This window comes from Rhinolophus ferrumequinum, chromosome 2, assembly GCF_004115265.2.
Source record: "Rhinolophus ferrumequinum isolate MPI-CBG mRhiFer1 chromosome 2, mRhiFer1_v1.p, whole genome shotgun sequence".
Classification (NCBI taxonomy): domain Eukaryota; kingdom Metazoa; phylum Chordata; class Mammalia; order Chiroptera; family Rhinolophidae; genus Rhinolophus; species Rhinolophus ferrumequinum.
The window spans coordinates 108813032-108834778 of NC_046285.1; the positions used below are offsets into that span (position 1 = coordinate 108813032).

Here is a 21747-nt window from a genome sequence, read left to right on the forward strand (position 1 = left end):
GGTTAGGGGCCAGGGGCAGGGGGTTCCGTGATGGAGAGATGGCCACTCGGGACAAGCTTTGTCACAAATTGCTGAGTACTGGTCATTGTTTTGAGGACCTTTCTGACGTATCTCCTATTTCACGATAAAACGTTAAGATACAGGAAGGATGGGTGAATAAAGCCACTGCCAGCAGGGGTCTGTCTGAATGCAGACATGGACGAGCTCAGCTGCCTCATTAAGTAGAACCCAGGCATCATGCCTGACCTGCTCTCTGCCTGGTGACGGTGATGGGAGACTAAGAATATGCGTGCGCCTGTCGTGCCTGTGACTGTGGCTGCAGAGACAAACACCACACGGGCACAGAAGGGACTTCAGCGACTTCCTAGAGAGGCTGCGCAGGGGCCCTGCAGGGAGCAAGTGGGGAGCTGCTCTGCAGAACCTGACCTTCTGGTTTTTGAACTCCCGAATACAACCTCCCTGCCAGAGATGGTGGGGCAGGCCCTCCCAAGCCCAAGGGGCCACAGGGCCACCTGCCTGGGCCGCTCTACTCCCGGCTTCCTCAGCCCCAGCCCCAGTGCTGCAGCTCACATCCCGTGGCACACCTGGCCTTCTCCACCTGGGGCCCCATCCGGGATCCCTTGACCCCTCCCTGTGGTGCCATCGTCAGCTGGCACCTGGACCTGGACACCTGGGTCTGGGCCCCTGTGTGGGGCTGGGTCTTGTCTCATTGCCCCAGGCCTGGGGGCTCCCCACCATACCCAGGCCTTGCAGGGGAGACCGCAGCAGGCAGAGGGGCGGGGGGCAGGGGGACAGCTGTCCTGGGACCCCATCACTGGGCCTCAGACCCTCAGCCTCTGTAACAGAAGTCAGCACAGCCCTCCTGGGACATGGGGCGTGACATTTCACCCCCACCCAGCCAGGACACGGGAATTCTGCATGTCACTGTCGCCCCCACGGGCATCTAGCTCACCTGCTCCTCCTCATCCCGCCTCACTGACACCTGCCTACCACCCCCCATCAGGAATGATGCAATAAGAGGGGACCCACGAGCCCCTGGGGTTCCACTCATGCACACCCCACAGCCACCTTGCCAGACAGCCCGCACTGAGCCCCGGGCACTGAGTGATCAGTGGCCAGGTTCAGGCCCTGCCACGTCTCACACACGTCCCCTGGTGTGCCACCATTTCCTTCAGTCTCCCGCTCCCTGTCACAGCCCCGTCCCTGCCCAATCAGCTCAGCCCTTTCCCCCAAACCCCAAACACACTCCACAGGCACTGGTGTGTTGTGACTTTACTGAAGGCCGCAGGTGACAGAGTGACATTGCCAACCCCAGACAGGCCCCACCCACCCCCATGCCCACTGTCTGGACCTCAAGAAGACCATGCCGGAGGCCACCCTGTCCTGCAGGGCGAGCCGGGCCCTCTGGGGGCAGAACCCACGAGGTCCCGCCCGCCGTCACTCCTGCCGTTCCTCCAGGCGGTCCAGCACCAGTGCCACCTGGGTCTTGGCTTCCTGCAGGAGGCTGCTGATGCGCTGGCGGGCCTGACAGACATGGCCCGTCAGCTCCCGTGCCCGTGCCCTGCCTGCCACCTCCCTGTGCCCCTCTGGCCTGTCCACTTCGAGCTTCCTCACAGGCCTCCTGGGGAGGGCGGAGGGCTCTCTGTAGGTCCTGAGATTTGGGGACGCCAGGCCCCACATCCCCCTCCTCCTGATCTTCCCACTTAACCACACCTGCCAAGGGGAGGGCTGCATCCCCAAGGCCCAAGGGGCAGCAGTCATGTGGCCAGCCCTTTAACTCGATGTCCACGTGGTGGGCAGTGACTCCCCTGGGTGGCCAAGCTCAGCCTGGCTGCACCAGGCAGGGAGGGACAGGGACTGGCCCCTGAAAAGGCCATAGCGCCCACTCCTAGCCATGAAACTGTTCTTTAAAGATTATCACGAGATCGCGCAGCTGGGCGGGAGCCGGGCAGGGCCGGGAATAAGTGCCTACGGTGAGAGCTTTCCTTTGGAGTGACGAGAATATTCCAGAACTAGATGAAGGTGGTGACTGCATAATGCCGTGTTGCACAAAGTGTGCTAACGCCCTGAATCGTACGTTTTCAAATGCATGTTACATTGTATGTTCCGTGAATTTCACCTCAATAACAATAGCGATGCAAGGATCGTGACTGCTGAAGCTAATTTCATAGGTGGGCCACTGTTCTCTGAGGCCCCGTGTTGCCAGTGCCCAGTGTTCGGCCCGGCCATGCTAGGGGACGTCAACCCTGGGTAGCCCCACTGGGCAGGTGGGCACAGTGGCCACGCTCGGGGTGGCCGAGCCACAGCTCCATGGAGGGTGCAGAGGCCTCGATGCTGGCACCTTCCCGGTCCCCCAGCCAGGAACGTCCAAGCCCCACCAGCAGGGGAGAGGAAGTGCTACCACAGAATGCCCGAGGGAGGACAACAGCCTTTCCTGGTGCAGCCGGCCAGCCAACCAGGCGTGGTCCGTCCCCAGAGGCTGACGACTGTCTCATCAGACAGGCTCCTCCCGGGGGGCCCTTGGGCTACCTGCAGGCCCCTCTGTGGCCCCGCACTGAGCGCCTGCTGCTCACCTGGTCCTTGAACTTCTCGTCACTGATGTCTCGCAGGTTGATGAGCACGTTGAAATATGCACCAAACATGCCCGTCTCCAGGGCTTTGGCTGCCACCTGCAGGGTGCGGGGACAGGGCTGGGGACAGCGTCTGGTACCCCCCCACAAGCGCCCCCCTGAGCCCTCATACCTCCTTGGTAAAGACAGCAAACTGACCACGAGGGTCCCCCAGAGGATGGAGGTAACAACCGCAGCCCGACTCTCCCCCTTTGAGCTCAGAAAGCACGGCCCCTCATCTGAACGGGGTCAGCCTCTTAGGCATGAGCTCCAGGGAAGGCTGGGCTCCTGAGGTCACACTCCAGCTTGCCACCTGCCGGCCTCGGGGGTGTGGAGGTGACCAAGAGTGAGCAGCGTGGCCGGTCACGCGGGCAGAGTGAGCATCTGGGGCTAGGGGACCCCGTCCCTGGAGAGAACCACGGCCCTCCCTGGGGGCTCCCAGCCCCATGCCATCGAGCGTGCAGAGAGCCACCCTCAGCTGACCGTCGACGGCACAGGCCTCAGGGCTCCCTGACCCCACGCACCGAATGCTGCCTGGTGCCCGGCCCTGGCCAAGCCGGCCACAGGTGGGGTCCTTAACAAGTGCCAATGCATTAGCTGTTCACAGAACCCCATGGCGCCAAGCAGGAGCCCAGAATGGCGAGAACCACAGCCCCTGTGCCCAGGCCACTTCTGTTCTCGTCAGCCCACCTGCAGCCACCTCCCCAGGGAAGGACGGGACACTTCTCTGCAGCCCAAGACCAGACACTGAAAACAGGTGCCTTTCTTGTAAAGACCCTGTAAACGGGGCTCTCGGTTCAGGCTGCAGAAATCACAGACCCGGGCCCTCCACGCACAGGCTGGGGACTGTGATGTGTGTGCACCTGTGAGCTGTCCTCCGTGTTTTCTAGAACCATCAGGGGAGGGGTGGGGGAGGCACAGGGAGGGAAGGATGGGGAAGAGGCGCCAGGATAGTCAGCAGTGGGCTCTGGAGACACATTTGAGTTTCTGCCTCTCTGCCCTGCAACCTTGAACGAGATCCTGAATTCTCCATCTTCAAACAAGACGCACACGCCAGCCTGCTGGGTGGGACTGGCCGAGACTGCCAGGTTCAGGAAACGCCCATGAATGACTGATGGTCCCTGACCCACCACTGTCCACACAGCAGCTGCCTGACAGCGGGAGGCAGGGCCCCACCACGTACCTGCAGGTCCGACCTGCAGGCCAGGTTCACACACAGGGCCAGCTTCTGCAATGCTGGCCACAGGGAAGCGACCGTCTCCGCCAGCGCCAGGGGCACCGCCACTGCCTGCCTCAGCCCCTCCTGCATGGCAGCCGAGCGCCTGAAACCAACGGGGGCCAAGGGTCAGAGGCCAGGTGGCGCAGGGACCAGCCGGGGATGCCCAGACCGCACCCTGCCAGCTCGGGCAGACAAAACCAGGGTGGAACAACAGGGAACCGTCCATTAATCACAAACACACGCCCGGGGGGGGAGTGGGGGGGGTGGGGGGGGCTTCAGTGGAACTGAGGTCCTTCCCAGGCACCTGGTGTGCTCGCTCCCGGCCTTAGGGGCGCCCACCTGTCCCTTTCCTCAGGTGTGCTCCTGGGCAGCTTCATCGCTTCCTGCCGGAACAAGGCACAGACACGCATGTGGGGAGGGGCGGCTGTGCCCGGGGGCCAGGGGTGTCCTGGGAGGTCCTGTGCCCCACCCTCCTCCAGTCATTGTTAAAAGGTGATGCAGGCAACAGTGTGACCCCCCCATAAAGGTTCAAACTGTGTCCCCCATCCGTCAAGGCACCTCGGCCCAGGAACAGTCACGCCAGATCTGTTGCTCTCCGCCCTCTGAGCTCCCGCTCCTTTGGCGGCTGTCTGGGCAGGCTGCCCTCCCTGTGCTGGGAGCGCCATGTCCCCACCTGCCCGCCTGCAGGACTTCCGGACACGTCCAAGGGCACAGCTGGGTGGCGACCGTGCCCATTCTAGTTTTGTAGATTTGGCCAAATCTCTGCCCAAGTCATTACTAGTCAACAACGCCATCAGCCCTGCGAGAGCAAGTGACCCTGGACCCGGCCAGACCTGGATCCTGCCATCACCCGAAGCTACAGCTGATGGACACTGAGTCCCATTCTGGTGACCAGCCCCGCCTGTGTGTCCCTCTCCGGGAGTCCTGTCCCTGTAGGTGGCAGCAGGTCCTACGTGTGGGGTGTCACCCTGGGCTGTCACGAGCTTCTGCCAGAGCCCCATCTGCTGAGGACGCCTGCCCACCGGTCAGTTTTGTTTTCTCATTTATTGTGAAGGTTGCTGGGGGGCAAACGGGGGCTAGCTAGCTTTTTGCTCCATCTGGAAATTAATTATGTATTTGGTGCAACATTAGGATGTTCTGGTTTTTTCCCCAGAAGTGCGTCTTCTTGCGGCTCACGGGGACTGACGCCAACAGTGTCGTCCCACCCACACCCGCGTGTGTGGCTGCCGACTGTCCCATCCCACCGTCTTATTTCAGGTTTTCTCCAACCACACACAAAAATGATTGGTTTTCATTTTCCTTCCAGGTTTTTGATTCGATTTTCACTTTCCTACTCCCCTGGCCAGTTGTTTTCTGTTTATTCATCTTATTTCTAATCTCCAGTTCAGATGGTTACCTCTTCCCACTCACGGCTTATTCAGACGACACTGTTTGGGGCTCTTGTGCAGAACCGGCATTCCCTTTGTGGGCACACAGCACATGCAGCGGGCCCCGATGTCACCAGGGGTCACCCTGATGCCCTGAGGACACCAATGGTCCGACTTCTGGGTGGGTCAACATCCCCTCATCCCCTCATACCCAGCCTTTCTGCAACGTGCTTCTGTCTGAAAACCTCTGGGACATCTGGCCTGCACCTCACGCCTTCTCGGGGCACGTCCTCGCTGGTCCCATTCTGAGCTGCCCTCATTCTGCACAGTCCCATGTCCTACCAGGAACCTCTTGGATGCACAGCAGGGCTTCTTGACCTTGAGCGTGAGTCCCTTGTCCAGGTTCTCAGCCACACCCCTCCCTCCTGGGTCTAATCCACAGCCTCCCCTTGCTGTCAGGGTGAAACTGTCGTCTCCACTCTCTCCGAGACCCTCAATCACCAGCTTTTCTCCTTTTAGGGTTTCTGTGGCTGCCCTTCCTGGGATGTGACTTTTTTTGGATGGACCTCGCTCCCTTGTGGTGTCTGCAGGACTCAGGGGACAGCTGGTGGAGGGGGATGTGGGCCTGGGCTGCCCCGCAGGGAGGAGCCCTTGTCTGCTTCCCCCCTCCCCCCTCCGCCACTGCAGACATGTGACTGTGGGTCAGCCTTCGCGGAACCCTCAGACCCACTGGACTCAGCCCCACAAGCAGGAGAGAGAGGGGAGGGAGGACCCCACAGTGCCAGGCCACTGTCCCCTCCCCCAGCCCCTGGCCTCACACCTGTGCGTGCAGCAGCCCTTCCCCCAAGCCGGCTGTCCCAGCTCTCTGGGGCCCTGGCTGAGCTTTCTCTCCTCTGGATCCCAATGTCCACTGACCACACCCACCGGTGTGACCCTCGGGGCGCTCACCAGGCAGGCCTCAAAGGCCCGGGCGTCTCTGTCCACCAGCACTGTCAGCTGGGCTGCGGCCGCGTGGAAGGGTGGGATCAGGCGTCGCATGGTTGCGTCCAGGTGCTCAAACTGTCGCTTCCCATAGGTCATCAGGCCAGCCATGCAGGCCAGCGAGGCGCCCTGGGGACAGTCACCCAGGGATAGTTTGCTGAGGGCTGGAGCCCCGCTGCTACCTGTCCCATCCACGCCCCCAATTACTGCTGTCCTGCCATTGTCCCTACCACACTCCTGTCCCCAGGCGGTCCCTGCCCTACTCCTGTCCTGTCACTGTCCCCGCCCCACTCCTGTCCCCATTGCCATCCCTGCCCCACTCCTGTCCCCACACTGTCCGGACCCCCACTCCTGTCCCTGTCATCTTCCCCGTCCCTGGCACTGTCCCCAGCCCTCACTCACCATGGCCGCACTGGCTGCTGCCACCGAGCCACCCCCTGGGGCCGCTGAGCGGGCACCCACCTCGCGGACAAAGGCACACAGGGGCTTGTCCACCAAGCTCTGCTCAGGCCCGCCATTGGGAACTAGGTACCTGCGGGGCCCGGGAAGGACAGGGGACAGGGTGCTGGGTCGTGTGAGGATGGAGATCGGGGATGGGCTCCTGAGTCACTTGGGGACAGGATGTGAAGGAAGGTCTGGCTCAGACCCTGGTCCCTGACTCCAGCCCATCCCCCCACCAACACAGGACAGGGGATGCGGCCCCAGCCTGGGAGAGGTTGTGACCCCCTGAGAGCCCCCATGAGGACAGAGCGGGATCTTGTTGGGACCTCATGGTACCCCCCAACCAGCCCCACACCTGCACAGCACCCTAGGGTTTGCTGATGATCAAATGACCAAGCAAAAGGCTGTGGAAGAACTGAGGGGGGAGGGCGGAGGGGTTGGGGTGCTGCTCACTCAATGATTCGTTCCTTAGGGTTGAAGGGGGACAGGGAGTCTAGACCCAGCCGGTTCACCACCTGGAAAAGGAAGAGGGCTGGTGACCGACGAGTGACTCAGCCCACCCCCATGCATGAGCAAGGCCACCGAAGGGTCTGTCCCACCTCAGCTCACGGTGCATCCCCGCCCTGCCCCGGCCTTGGTGTGGCACAGCCGGCCACACTCTCGCCTGCTACAGGGCCTGCTGACCGCTGGCTCCCCGTCCAAGTTGGGCCCACGTGGGAGACCACCCAGCCCAGAACAGATACCCTGGCAGACTTGGCAGACTAACACGCCCACCCACCGTGTCACCCCACAGGGAAACTGAGGCCCAGGGAGAGGAGCTGCCCACTTGGCCCTCGTTCTGAACCACCTGGGCCTTCCCACGACACCACATGCAGGAACCCGTCACTGGAGGGGCCCAGCAGCACTGCCTCTTGGGACAATGTTTTATTGACAAGCTCGGGTGCCAATGACAGATTGGTATTACACTGCAGGAGCTGCCTGAATATAAGACTCGTTACACGAGGAAAAGTGGATTTTACCTAAATTCAAAATAAAGTTGGAACAATACCCATTTAAGATTAGGATTCTTTCCAACAAAAACATTCAAAGACGTGATGGTGCCAGTGACAGTCCCAGTTCATTCAGGGACAACTCCACAAAAATAGGTGGTGACAAGTGCTGCTGGGGAGGAAGGAGCCAGCGGGGTCCCGGTGTCCCTGAGAACACGGGAATGTCTGGAGACCCCCAGAGAGTCACCTGTGGCGTCAGTGAGCAGCTGGGCAGGGCCCTGCTGGTGCAGAAAACCTCCCGAGGAACAGAACTTCTCAAGTGGAAGCGATGCCCAGGGGCGGGCAGAAGGAAAAGGAAGCCCTTCGAGGCCGGGACTGGCAGGAAGGTGACCAGAAGGGCCAGCTCACCCTGGAGCTGGGACCTCTGGGCACATCTGAGCACCTCTGGCAGACACTCCTGACTGGGGGGCCCACGCCTTCAAAGAGTGGGGGCAGACTGGAGCCCCTGAAAGGCGACATCTCCAAGGGTGAACTAGAAGAAATGCCCACTGAAGGACGCACTGACATTGTCCAGTTCGTCCTGCCCACAAGGCACCCTGCTGAGGGCGCCAGGCTCACATCCACCTCCCCAGATCGGAGCCTCCAAAGCTGCAAGCACAAGCCTCAGCCTAAATAGCTGTGTGGTACTGTCCCCAAGCACCTAGAAGGCAAACACAGGCGTGGCACCCAGGGGTCCGAGAACGGCCACAGATAAAGTTCTGAAGAACTCACACTCACAACCCAAAATCACAAAACACAGGAAGAAGCAAGTCAGGAGACAGAACCAGTGGAAACAATTGTCAAATCAGACCCGAAAGACTGCAGCATCTGAACTTTCAAATAAACCATGTGAAATATACATTAGAAAATGGAAGACAGCACCAGATGTGTTAATAAGGAGCAGATAAAGGTGGCAGAGGTGACAGCTTGTTCTGACAAGCAGGATGAAGTCGCTGGCCACTAACACCTGTGGCTGGAATTTCGAGAAGAACAGCGTATTTGCAAATTCCAGAAGGCCCTTCCCACCAAGCGCTTATCAATCACACAGGGAAAAACAGAGACTGCAGTGAAAACGCTGGCAGGGGACAGCACCTCCCCATGGACAGAGTTACAGCCCGAGATGAATGGGTACCATGGACTCCTGACCCCACACTCCGAGATCACCATGTCACTTCTGTGCTGCTCCTGCCACCAAAGTGGGGCCACGTCTAGTCGTGAGAAATGTCAGGTCAGCACCCATGAGGGACACTTCACAAAACATCTGGCCCGTACTTTCAGTCTGTCAAGGTCGATGAAGGGCAGGAGGACCGAGGAACTGTTCCCGGTTGAAGGAGACAAAAGACATGACCACTAAATGCACCATGTCACATGGATCGGATCCTGCAGTGGAGGGTAAATAGTGTAATGGAAACTATTGGGACACTGATGCAATTCATTGTGGTCTGCAGATTAGGTGCTAGAATTGTATTAATGTTGCATTTCCTGATTTTGATCATTGCTCTGTGGTTGTGTTAAGAGAATGTCCTTGTTCTTAAGAAATACTGTCTGAATAAATTAGGGGTAAAGGAACACAGTGTTTTCAACCTACTCTCAAATGGTCCAGACAAAAAAATACTATGATTATGGGAATACAGCGAGAGCAAAAATGCCAATGGAGCAGAATGCAAACAACTGGTGAGTCTGGACAGTGGAAAGGTATTCTTGCACCTTTTCTGTAAGCAGGAAACTACATCGAAATAAAAAGTACACAGACTATTAATATTATAGGTTGAGGAGATCTAAGACGGCGGAGTACATAAATGCTGTGCTTGCCTCATCCCGTGAACACATCAAAATTACAACTAAATTAAAAAAAAAATTACAACTAAATTATAGAACAGTCAACCTGGAGAACCATCTGAAGTCTCTCTGTACAGACGTCGTATGACTAAAAATATAAAGCAGAAGCCACTGTGAGACTGGTATGAGGGGCAGAGACACGGAACGAGCCGCACACCTGCGTGTGGCGGCTGAGAATCAGGAGGGACATCTCAGGCACGGAGGTTCCCACAGAGGAGAAAGGGCAGCCTCACACCAGGCTCCCCAGCCCAAAGTACTGGTGCTGGGAAGAGCGGCCCCCACAACATCTGGCTGCGAAAACAGTGGGGATTCCAACCAGCCAGGCGGGACGGCAGGCGACGGAAATCCCTGCCTTCCTCCTAAACGGCCCGTGCACAAACGCACTCACTCGCAGGCACTCACCTTGGGCTCCAGCCGAGGGACGGTGATTCAGGGGCCTCGGAGACAAACGGGGGGCAGACTGAGGGTGAGGCCTCGGGGTGGGGAGGGGAGTCCTGGAGAACAGCCAGCATCTTCCCTGTGAGAGAGTCTCCTCCCGAGCAGCCCGCAGGCAGGCGCCATCTTTCCTGTACTGAGCCCGCCCCTACGCTTATGGCCAAATCTGAATCTGATTGGCCTGGTGAGCTCTGGGGCTCCGCCCTGCTGATTCGCTGCGCTAGCCATTGGCAGGAAGCTTTATCAGCGGCTGAACCCTACAGAAGCCAGCAGGTGGCAGCAGGCCTCAGAGTGTCCTGGCTTTCCGCAGAGCTACCTCAGGCCTGGTACTGGTGGCAGCCAACCTCGGTTCCCAGCATGGCCTCTCCCACATGCCTCCAGGTACAGCAAAGGCAGCCGCCAAACGTGAATCACTTTCTAGCTCCTGTCAGATAGCCCCCAGCCAGTCACAGGCAGTGGGTGACCTGGGCCTGCACCAGAGCCCCTCCCAAGAAGCCCCAGAACCACTATACCTGGAGGTTGGCTTCAGACCACAGCAGAGCACTGCCCAATTAGCCCCACAAGAAGCACACAAAGGGTGGTCTGAACAGGAACCAGAGCCCACTGGAGGTAAATTCCACCCAGTGCTGTAAGCTACCCCGCACACTGACGTGTCAATAGCAATCAAGGCTCAACTATACCAGGAGGACATACACAATCCACACGAGGGACACTCCTGGAGCAATCAGAGCAGGTGACCAGGGAGACTGTACCAGGGACCTACAGGACACCTACTACATAAGGCTACCTGGCCACGACTGAGAGACATAGCAGATCTAACTAATACATGGAAACAAACACAGAGAGGCAGCCAAATTGAGAAAACAAAGAAATAAGTCCAAAATGAAAGAACAGGAGAAAAATCCAGAAAAACAAATAAATGAAATGGTGGCAAGCAACCTACCAGATACAGAGTTCAAAACAATGGTTATAAAAACGGTCAAGGAACTTGGTGAGAACTTCAACAAAGAGATAGCAAGCATAAAAGAGGACACAGAAACTATAAAAAAGAACCAGTCAGAAGTGAAAAAAACAACTGAAATGTAGAATGTACTAGAAGGAATCACCAGCAGACTAGATGAAGCAGAGGATTGAAGGAGTGATTTGGAAGACAAGACAGCAGAAAACACCCAATCAGAACAGCAGAAAGGAAAAAGAATCCAAAAAATGAGGGTAGTTTAACAGACCTCTGGGACTACATCAAGTATAACAACATTCGCATCATAAGGGTACCAGAAGGAGAAGAGAGAGAGCAAGGGATTGAGAATCTATTTGAAGAAACAATGACTGACAACTTTTCTAACCTGGTGAAGGAAATAGACACACAAGTCCAGGGAGCGCAGAGAGTCCCAAACAGGATGAACCCAAATAGGACCACACCAAGACACATTATAATTAAAATGCCAAAGGTTAATGACAAAGAGAGAATTTTAAAAGTAACATGAAAAGAGCAGTTAGTTACCTATAAGGAGCTCCCATAAGACTGCCAGCTGATGTCTCAACAGAAACTTTGCAGGCCAGAAGGGACTGGCACAAAGTATTCAAAGTGATGAGAAGCAACGACCTATAACCAAGATTACCCAGCAAAGCTATCATTTAGAATTGAAGGACAGATAAAGAGCTTCCAGACAAGAAAAAGCTAAAGGAGTTCATCGCCACGAAACCAGTATTACAAGGAATGTTAGAGGAACTTCTTTAAGATAAAATATATATATACAAGTGTGTGTGTGTGTGTGTGTGTGTGTGTGTGTGTATGAATAATAAAATGACAGTAACCTACATATCTGTCAACAATTACTTTCAATGTACAGGGATCAACTGCTGCACTCAAAAGACACAGGAGGGCTGAATGGATAAGAAAACAAGACCCTTACATGTGCCGCCTATGAGAGATTCACTTCAGATTGAAAGATACAGACTGAACGTAAAGAGGTGGAAAATGTTATTTCATGATAATGCAAACAAAACAAACAAAAAATCTGGGGTAGGAATACTTATACCAGACAAAATAGACTTTAAAACAAAGGCTATAACAAGAGACAAAGAAGGATACAATAATCCCACTTCTGGGTATTTATCCAAAGAAACCCAAAACACTACTTTGAGGGGACGTGTGCATCCATATGTTCATTGCAGCATTGCTTACAATGCCCAAGATGTGGAGGCAGCCTGGGTGTCCACCGATGGATGAATGGATAAAGAGGACGTGGTACATGTATACAGTGGAATATTGCTCGGCCAGGGAAGGGAATGGGTTCTTGCCATCTGCGGCAACATGGATGGACCTGGAGGGTATTGTGCTGAGTGAAGTGTGTCGGACAGACAAACACAGACGCAATGTGATTTCGCTTATATGTGGAATCTAAAGAACAAAATAAACAAACAAAACAGAAACACACTCATAGATACAGAAAACATTTTGATTGGTTGCCAAACAGGAGGTGGTTGGGGGTGGGTGAAAAAGGTGAAGGGATGAAGAAGTACGAATTGGTAGTTACAAAGTAGTCATGGGGATTGAAGTGAAGCATAGGGAATATAGTCAATAATATGTAATAACTATGCACAGTGCCAAGTGGGTCCTAGACTAACTCAGGAGGATCATTTCTTAAATTATATGAATGTCTAAGCACTGTTCTTTACACCTGAAATTAACAGAAAATAATACTGAATGTCAACTGTAATTGAAAATTTTAAAAGGGGGAAAATGTGAAGGGGAATATGAGGTCCACATTTCCAGGTATAAAACAAACATGTCATGGGGATGTAAAGTACAGCATAGGGAATACAGTCAGTAATACTGTGATAGCCTAGGACAGTGTCAGATGGTTGTGGACTTATCATGGTGATCACTTCTTTAGGTATATAAGTGTTGAATAACTATTCTGTACACGTGAAATTAATATAATACGCTAACTACATTTTTAATAAATTTTTTTAAAAAAATAAGAAAATAAAAGTCCTTCAGTACTATTCGATTCTTAAAAAAAAAGTTATACAAACTTTTACAAACACTACAGAGAGAACAAACTGGCCATGAAGTGTCAGTGGCTTGGAAGTGAGCGCTGAGGAAACCACATGAATACAGGGGAAAATAAATGGAAAGAAAGTAGAGAAAAGATAGACTATACAGAAGGCTGAAAATGCTTCTAAAATGTAATTGGTGTCCCTGAAGTCAAAGAACCAAATAACTGGGTCAAAAATATAATAGAAGAGAAAATTCCTGAAACTAAGTAGGAATGGAATCTGTAAACCACGGGAACACTTTCCAATGGAAAAGATAACGTAAAATAATCAGCAGCGACACATAAATGGCAGGTATTGAATTTCAAGGACAAGTAAGGAATTCTTCAGATGTCAGGGAGAAAGCACAGGTCACCTGGGTGTGGGGGAGATGGCCAAGTGGCCTTAGACCTACCCCGCACCCCCCACCCTGTGACATTTAATTCCAGAAGATGGTAAGAATACGTCTGCAGCATTCTCCAGGAAAAAGAAGTGACTTGGAATGTTGGTTGTCCAACTGTCTTGTGAGAATAAAGTCACAGAAGGACATTCCCCAACCTGCCAGAATCCACAGAGTGATCTCCCACAAGGTTTTCACCACATCTCTGTTTAATGTGAGCTGCAGGCAACAAACAGACGAGGAAGGAGGCCAGCAGGAAAAGAGACAGATGCACATGGACCTCACTTAGGTATAGAGCTAAGATTCGTTACCGGTGGGTATTTCATAGGTTTGACACATGTGGGTATGGACACAGAAGGTCAATGTTATATATTTCACCATCTGAAAATAGCAACATCACACTTTAAATGTGGAGCAGAGATGACCGGCCACACGAGTGCATGAATGTCCTTGTCTTTCTTCACCGAGTCAACAGACATTGTCTAGCCTTAACAAACTATTGAAGGAGTAAGAGTGTTATTTAAACTTAAAACATAAAACACTTCGAACTAATAAATGAATTCAGCAAAGTAGCTGGGTACAAAGTCAACGCACGACAGTCAGCTGCATTTCAACACACGAACAGTGAGCAATCGAAAAAAAAATTAGAAAACAATTTCATTTACGATTGGTTCAAAAAGAATAAAATACTTAGAGATTAATTAACCAATGAGGTGAAACACTACACACTGAAAACTACAAACCACTGCTGAAGGATTTATGTAAGTAAATGGAAACACGTCCCGGCAGCTGGACAGAAGACTTCCTGTTAAGATGACACTACTATCCAAAGTGATCGCAGACTTCATGGGGTCACTATCAAAATCCCAACCACGTTTTGTGCAGAAATAGAAAAACCCACGCTGGACGGTGGTGGTGACTGCACAGCATGACGAATGCATTTAATATTACTGAACTGTACAGTTAAAAATGGATAAGAAGGCAAAAGTTATGTTCTGTGTATTTCTTGCCACAATAACAAAAAAAATGAAAAAACTTAACCACCAAAAGAATCCCCTTAAAAAATACTTTAATTGAAAAAAAAACAGGAAGGGCCGGCCCGGTGGCTCAGGCGGTTAGAGCTCCATGCTCCTAACTTTGAAGGCTGCCGGTTCGATTCCCACACGGGCCAGTGGACTCTCAACCACAAGGTTGCCAGTTCAATTCCTCGACTCCTGGAAGGGATGGTGGGCAGCATCCCCTGCAACTAAGATTGAACACGGCACCTTGAGCTGAGCTGCCGCTGAGCTCCCGGATGGCTCAGTTGGTTGGAGCGCATCCTCTCAAGCACAAGGTTGCCAGTTCGACTCCCGCAAGGGATGGTGGGCTGCGCCCCCTGCAACTAGCAACGGCAACTGGACCTGGAGCTGAGCTGCGCCCTCCACAACTAAGACTGAACGGACAACAACTTGAAGCTGAACGGCACCCTCCACAACTAAGATTGAAAGGACAACAACTTGACTTGGAAAAAAGGCCTGGAATTACACACTGTTCCCCAATAAAGTCCTGTTCCCCTTCCCCAATAAAATCTTTAAAAAAAAAAAAAAAAAAAGAAAAAAACAGGAAACAGAAAGAAAAGGTGGGAGTAAATACTGTGTAGAGGTTTTTTTTTTTTTTCATTTTCATAGAAGGCAGTCAGTGTACTGATAAAAATTGATAATCTGAAAATTTGGATACAATTTTAGAATTGAAAACATCCATGAAAAGGGGGACGTATATTAAGTTATAACAGTAATCACCAGAATACCTACAAAATAGACTTACTCTTCCATATACAGTAACCAGAAGGAACCATACCCACACATACCACCTACCTGAAAGTAAGACAAATCTGAGTCCAGATATACCTGCTAATCCGGCAAATCAACTACCAGACAAAAACTTTCAGAGAAATCCAGTCGTGTGCTCAGTGTAAGAAACACGCAAAACAAAATGGCTCAGAAGCCAGAGCGACAGAAGCCAGGCCCTCGGCTGGTGGAACTCAAGGCAAGGGTATCCCATGGGGGACAGATGGAACTGCATTCTAAAGCCAATGGACCCAAGGGTCAGACCCCACCTGCTCACCTGGAGGGTCCCTCACCCTCATCCCAAAGCGCGAGGAGACCGGGAAGCTCCAGGACGGACGCCAGAAGCCAGGGACACAATGCAGGCGCCCCCCCTCCCAGGAGCCTGGGGCTCTCTCAGGTCCCACTCCCACCGTTGGCTGGACACTCGCTCGGGGCTCACCCACCAGCCGGATCCGCTGCTCCTCCTCCAGGACAAAGAGGTTCTCCTTCTCGCAGTAGAAGTTTGCAGCGTCCAGGATGGCTTGCAGGGGCACCAGGCCTACCAGCTGAGAGCCCACCACCGGGAGGTTCAGCTCCTGCCCATGCAGGTCGTGTCAGCCCACGCTGGGCTCGAGAATGCCAGGGGTGGGAGGGTGAGGGGGATAGGGAGTGGGGGTGGGGGTGAGGAGGGGGATGGGAGGGAACTGCCCCGCTCACCTGGAGCATCCCCAACCAGGAGGGGACCCCTCCCTTCTCACCTGGAGGGTCCGCAACCAGGAGGGGACCCCTCCCTTCTCACCTGGAGGGTCCCCGCCCAGGAGGGGACCCCTCCCTTCTCACCTGGAGGGTCCCCGCCCAGGAGGGGACACCACCCTTCTCACCTGGAGGGTCCCCGCCCAGGAGGGGACACCACCCTTCTCACCTGGAGGGTCCCCACCCAGGAGGGGACACCACCCTTCTCACCTGGAGGGGCCCCACCCAGGAGGGGACCCCACCCTTCTCACCTGGAGGGTCCCCACCCAGGAGAGGACACCACCCTTCTCACCTGGAGGGTCCCCACCCAGGAAGGCTGCTGCCCACTCACCTTGGCTTCTCGGCAAGTCTCCTCGTAGACCGTGTGCAGGGCCGTGACCTCAAAGTCCAGCAGGTTAGTGGACACCTGAGCCAGGTTCTTCTCATCCAGGTACCAGCCAATGCCCTGAACCTTCTTCAGACGTCCTGGCTGCAAAGGAAAAGCCTTTCCCAGCCCCAGCCCTGTCCCGCCTCCCCTTGCCCCTGCGTCCCCCAGCTGCCCGGGGGGCCCCCTTCCTCCCCAGAGGCCTGGACAAGGCAGGTGCTTTGACCCACTGTGGCCTGCAGGTGTGGTGCTGCCCCATGGACGGTGTGTGTCCCTCCACCTTGCTCTCTTACCTGAGGCGGCAGGAAGGGGCCTGCCCTCCACAGGGACACTGAGGCCCCAAAGGGCCAGGTCCCAGGATGCCCGCCCCCATGGGCACCAGGCTCAGACCAAACCCACCTTCTGGCCAGCACTCCACCCACACTGTGTCCTGGGGGCCAGCCTGGGGCCACCTCCACCTAAATCCAAACTCCTGTGGTTGGTCCCTCCCTCCCATCCCACCCCTCAACCCAGCAGGGCTCGCAGCCTCTCATCCTTGGGGAGACTCAGCTCACCTGAGGTGGGACCTCTGACCCCCGACTTCAGCCAGAGCACAAAGAAAGGTTTGGGGTTCTCCATGCTTTTGTGTTGTTCTTACACAATGGCCTCTGCGGGCCGGGGGGGCTGGTCTCTGGGGTGGGGGACTAATGGGTGAGCAGGGCATTGCCCCACCCCCTTCACCAGGTATCCCTATGTCTACCTGTGTCCAACTCGGACTTTGTACAGGAGTGATGCTCAAACTAGATGACAGCTGCCATGGCAGACTACGTGGGTCAGGGAACCTGAGAGTACACAGGCATACCTGGGGGCACCTTGGAATACCTGGGTGTACCTGGGAGTCTCTGGGGGTACCTTGGAATACCTGGGTATACCTGGGAGTACCTGGGGGCACCCAATAAGGGTGACCTGGGAATACCTGGGTGCACCTGGGAGCACCTGAGGAAATCTGGGCGCACCTGGGGCTCAGGAAGCATCTGTCTTCCTATCAGCACGGAAATGCTGCAATATTTCAACCACAGGTATAGCCCTGCCTGCGTCCATGGAAAATGTCCTTTAAAGAAAGTGCTCCCCCACTTCAAACGTGGAAACCCCGCCTGGTCTGATCCCACACATGGACACTGAGGCCCAGCCTCTCACCCCATCCTTCGGCCCCTGGGGTCCATGGGGACCTGCACAGCCCACGGAGGGCACGCGAGCCAACTGCCTCTCACCTGGTCGGCCCCGCGGCCCTGCTCCCGCAGGTTGAGGGCTATGCGGTGCGCCTGCTCCTTGGTGCTGAGCAGGTTGATGTTAAAAGCGATGAGGAACTTCCGGGCCCCCGTGGCTGTGGCCCCCCAGCTGGGGACGAAGGAGCTGGGGCCAAAGTCGGGCGCCCACTCTGCCTGCTTGAGCTGTGGGGACACTCACCATGGCGCAGTGTCCCGCATGGAGGGGATGCCCTGCTGGGTTGGGGGGAAGGAGAAGGGCACCCACCCCTGCAGGGACCCCAGACCCGCCCTTGGGGGGAGGGGACACGGCACCTTCTCAGGCAGGGCCTCGTACTCCCCGGCTCGGATGGCCGGCAGGGTCCGGCGGCTGGCCATCTGCGCTGCCTCACCATAGAGGTACACTGCAAGGGGAGCCCGGCAGCTCAGCGCCTGGTGGCTGTGATCCAGAACCCCATTCCCAGAGGAGAACCCAGCAGGGCACCTGGGACAGACCTCCCTCGGCTCACCTCCCTCTGGGAGCGCCCTTTCTCTGTGCCTCGTAGGATGGGTGTGGGTGGTCACTGCTGGACACTCAGGCCAGGCCAGGACCCTCCTCTGCCCACCCAGGGGCAGGACAGGCCCCAGTTCTGCTGCTCCCCATGCACAGATGCCCCAAAAAAGCCATCGCCCCGACCACTAGAGTCAGGAGCGGACATGGGGGCATGCACTGGAAGGACGCTCCCATTCTTTCTAACATGTATTTCCATTGTACAATAAACATGACCACAAATGAAGGAACACAGAGAAAACCGAACTCACCACCAGCCCCAGGACCACATGAGCGCAGAGACGTGTGTGTGCGTGGGTGTGGTGTGTGTCTGCGGGGGGTGTGGTGTGTGTGTATGTGTGGTGTGCGTGTCTGTGTGTGGGGGATGTGATGTGTGCATGTTTGCATGTGTGGTATGTGTGTGCGCATGTGGGGTGGGGTGTGTGATGTGTGTGTGTGCATATGTGTGTGTGTGGTGTGTGTGGGGAGTGTGAGTTGTGTAGGTGTGGTGTGTGCGTGTGTGTATGTGTGTGTGGTGTGTGTGTGGTATGTGTGGTGTGTGCACGTGTGAGAGTGTGTGTGCACGTGTGTGCACACGCGTGAGCGTTTATGAGCGTGTGTGCACGTGTGAGCTTGTGTGCACGTGTGTGTGAGCGTGTGTGCGTGTGTGGGCGTGTGTGGGCGTGTGGGAGCGTGTGTGTGCACACCCCCGCGTGACCTCCACTCTGTGCTCACAAGCCCTGTGCCCCCTGCTCCTGGGGGCCTTTGTTCTGGGGCACTTGAAAGGATCCCTAGGAGCCACGTGGTCTGTCAGAGCTGTCCCCACGCCTGGCTAAGTCACTTTACACAGCGGCGGTTGTCCGCTGCCCCGAGCATGTGTGAGGGGCCAGGGCCACCCTGAGGCTGGGCTTCCACTGGGTCAGTCACGTGATGGGGGACAGGGACAGGTTCCTACCTGCCATTGGCTCATTCACGGGAGGCAGGTGATCTTTTAAGAATCTGACAGAAACTGAAACCCAGTGAGGAGGGGCCGGCTGGGACCCCCTCCTGGGGACACTCACCGGGCACACCCAGCTCCTCTGCCAGCCGCTGGCCAAAGGCCTGGGCACAGAGCACGCACTCGTCCATGCTGACACCCCTCACCGGGATGAAGGGGCACACGTCCAGGGCGCCCATGCGAGGGTGCTCCCCTGCAGAGAGATGGGGATTGAAGGAGGGGGCCCGGCTGTGGGCGTGGGCAGGGGCTCATCTGCGGCCCCATCTGCCCGCCATCTGCCCACCCAGCTGTTTACACCAACCACAGGGGCCCTGGAGAAGCAGGCCCCAGGGCTCTGGCACCTCTCTGTGCTAAAAACAGTGTCAACGGAGCCGCCTGCAAACGAAGCGGGGCTGCCGTCCCCGAGGAGCTGCCTGGCCCGTCCCACTCCTCAAACCTTGGAAAGTTAAAACAGCACAGAACAACCCTCGCACTGGGCCTGAGCAGCCTGTGTTCCCAAGAGCTGTTTGCAAGGGTCACAGGAAAGCCGCCATTACGACCCCGGGACTGGACGTTAAAGATGCTCTTAGAACCCGCGTCACTGTGCTGTCACCTGCACTCAGAGCGGCCTTCCTTCTCCGGATGGCACCCGCCCCCTGCCCTTGTCGTCAGCACCCCGGCCTTTGTCTCCTCCTCCGGTGGCCATGGCTCTGCCTGAACCACGCTGCCCGAACAGCTCTTCTTATTGATCCCAGTAAAGGCTCCCCGCCTCTCACTTAAAAGGCCTTGGACGTTCAAGGGCTCCCTATAAACCCCACCCTCGCCCACCAGCCACAAAGACACCTCCCCTGGGCTGCCAGGCTCCCGGTGAGTCCTGGTCAGCAGCAAGGCCGCCTTCGCCCTGCGCTGACCGCCCCTCCCTTCCCCCCCCCTCCCGGCAGCTGCCAGTCCAGGCTACATTCCAAGGCGTCCTTCCCAAAGGCCAGCAGACCCCGAGGGTGGGCCATCCCCGTCCCCAGCACGTCTCCCCTCCTCTAAGGCGGCTCCTTGCTTTGAGATGAGCCCATCTCTTCAGCAGTTGGGGCCACCTATGAAGTTCCTGCCTGTGGGCCCGGCCTCCCCCGTGAGCGGCCAGAGACCTTTGAGCCCGCCCGTCACCCTGACCGTGTTTGCCTTTGTGGGCTGTTGACAGGTTGGTTTCCAGCAAGGCCCTGTCCCTTGCCCCAACCCCCGGGCCTGCTCAGAGTGCAAGAGCCTCACTGCCAGCCCCATGTGGAAACGTGGACGGGAGTCACCACGCACCGTCACCCCGCACAGCGGGGTCACCCTTCAGAGGCCCTGGGGACCTCCAAGGAGAAGCCCCACACCCCACGCCATGCCCGTGGACAAGGACGGCCCCCACCTTTGTGCCTGCGCATGTCTATGAGCCGGAAGGCGGCGCGGGCGGCGTTGAGGGCCCCATCTACCACGTCCTCTGGCCGCCCCACGAAGGTGTAGACGGTGCGGTTGGTGGAGGGGCCGGCGTCCACGTCCAGCAGCACACAGCCCGGGGTCCGCACCACGGCCTGGGAGATGGCTTCGATCACCTGGGGACGAGAGCCCCGCTCAGGACTCGGTTTCCCCACTTGGAAGAGGGGGCAGGAGCTTCGGAGGTGGCCGTGCCTCTCCTGTCCCCCACCCTCCCAAAGCTGTGCCTAGGAGCTGGCGCTGAGCCTTCGGGAATTCCTCAAAGAGTGGGAGCCCGGGGAGACCCACTGCCGGCTGTAGTCACCACGGAGGGGCAATGGTGGCACCCTCCAGGAGAAACGGACGCAGGAAGCAGAACCCAGGTGAAGGGGCGGAGGGGCTCCGAGATGGTGACCTGCAGGCCAAGGTCACAAGGCCCAGGGCTCCAGTGGGAGCGTCTGCATTGGGGGAGGGGCATGAAGGGCCCGGAACCTTCTGAGGTGACAGTCAGGCCCATGGTTGGAGGTGGCCTCAGGACCCAAAGTGCTCTGTGGCCCTCAGTAGCCGGTCCCAACGCTCTGTGCCTCAGTTTCCTCGATGACGTGTATAACAATAGTGCTCACCTGGCAAGGTGGGGGAGGGGGGACAGAGGAACCACGGTGGGGACCCTCAAGTAGCCCTGTGGGTTGTGCTTGGGGTGGGGGGGCATTTTCACAAGAGACCAAATGATTGGCCAAACCTGGAGGCAGGACCCCCGCCTGACTGCCCCCCTGCTGCCCCCTCCTCAGCCCTGGGTCAGTCACTTCTAAGGCCCCTGCTCACAGGGCACGTCCCTGAGGGCTGACAGGGAGTGGTGCCTTCTGAGAGGAGACCCACACCCCGGGCCCTGGTGCTGCCCTGGCCGGCCGCCCTCACCGGCACCTCACCTCTTGGTTGTTTCCCTCTGAGAAGTTGGGGACACATTCCACCAGGCGGGACATGGTCTGGGCCTCGGTCCTTGATGGGGACGCTCGTCTCACAGGGCAGGAGGCAGGCAGCAGGGATGGGTGCTCCAGCGCCCGGTGGGGCCTTTATACTCGCCACCCGGCTGCTTATTAACCATCAGTCACGGTGGGAGAGAGGGACAGGCCGGGCCCTGTGCAAACATGGAGTGGTCCAGGGAGGGGCCGAACCAGGACGCCCACGACGTGTCAACGGAGGAGGGATGGCTGTGCCCCAGGTGGCCGCCCTGAGAGAACAGCCTGTGACCTGGCCCCTCAATGGGGAGGTCAT

At 56.4% G+C, this 21747-nt stretch overlaps 1 protein-coding gene across 3 annotated transcripts; it reads right to left on the reverse strand.

Annotated features, from left to right (window-relative positions):
• Window positions 1-1201: 1201 nt before the first annotated feature.
• On the reverse strand, window positions 1202-21566 carry FTCD (formimidoyltransferase cyclodeaminase). 3 transcript variants are annotated; one of them, XM_033089760.1, is made up of 14 exons: window positions 21402-21566; window positions 20432-20615; window positions 19115-19243; window positions 17840-17928; window positions 17531-17710; window positions 16248-16385; window positions 15628-15759; window positions 7071-7132; window positions 6579-6708; window positions 6144-6305; window positions 4168-4211; window positions 3793-3931; window positions 2574-2669; window positions 1202-1504 (listed from the first exon to the last, which is right to left on the reverse strand). In XM_033089760.1, the coding sequence occupies exons 1-14, from the start codon at window positions 21453-21455 to the stop codon at window positions 1217-1219; spliced, it is 1827 nt and encodes a 608-aa protein (XP_032945651.1). In that variant the 5' UTR covers window positions 21456-21566; the 3' UTR covers window positions 1202-1216. The 3 variants fall into 3 exon arrangements, with proteins under 3 accessions (XP_032945651.1, XP_032945644.1, XP_032945636.1); XM_033089753.1 differs by having other exon boundaries at window positions 1317-1524; window positions 15628-15729; window positions 21402-21563; XM_033089745.1 differs by having other exon boundaries at window positions 1317-1524; window positions 21402-21561.
• Window positions 21567-21747: the final 181 nt, after the last annotated feature.

Coding starts and splice junctions, on each gene's coding strand:
- FTCD (XM_033089760.1), bottom strand. CDS start 21,455: ATGTCCCGCCTGGTGGAATGTGTCCCCAACTTCTCAGAGGGAAACAAC. Junction 16,386..17,530: donor AGGGCCGCGGGGCCGACCAG/GTGAGAGGCAGT, acceptor TTTCCTTTGCAG/CCAGGACGTCTGAAGAAGGT. Junction 15,760..16,247: donor AGACTTGCCGAGAAGCCAAG/GTGAGTGGGCAG, acceptor CTGCATGGGCAG/GAGCTGAACCTCCCGGTGGT.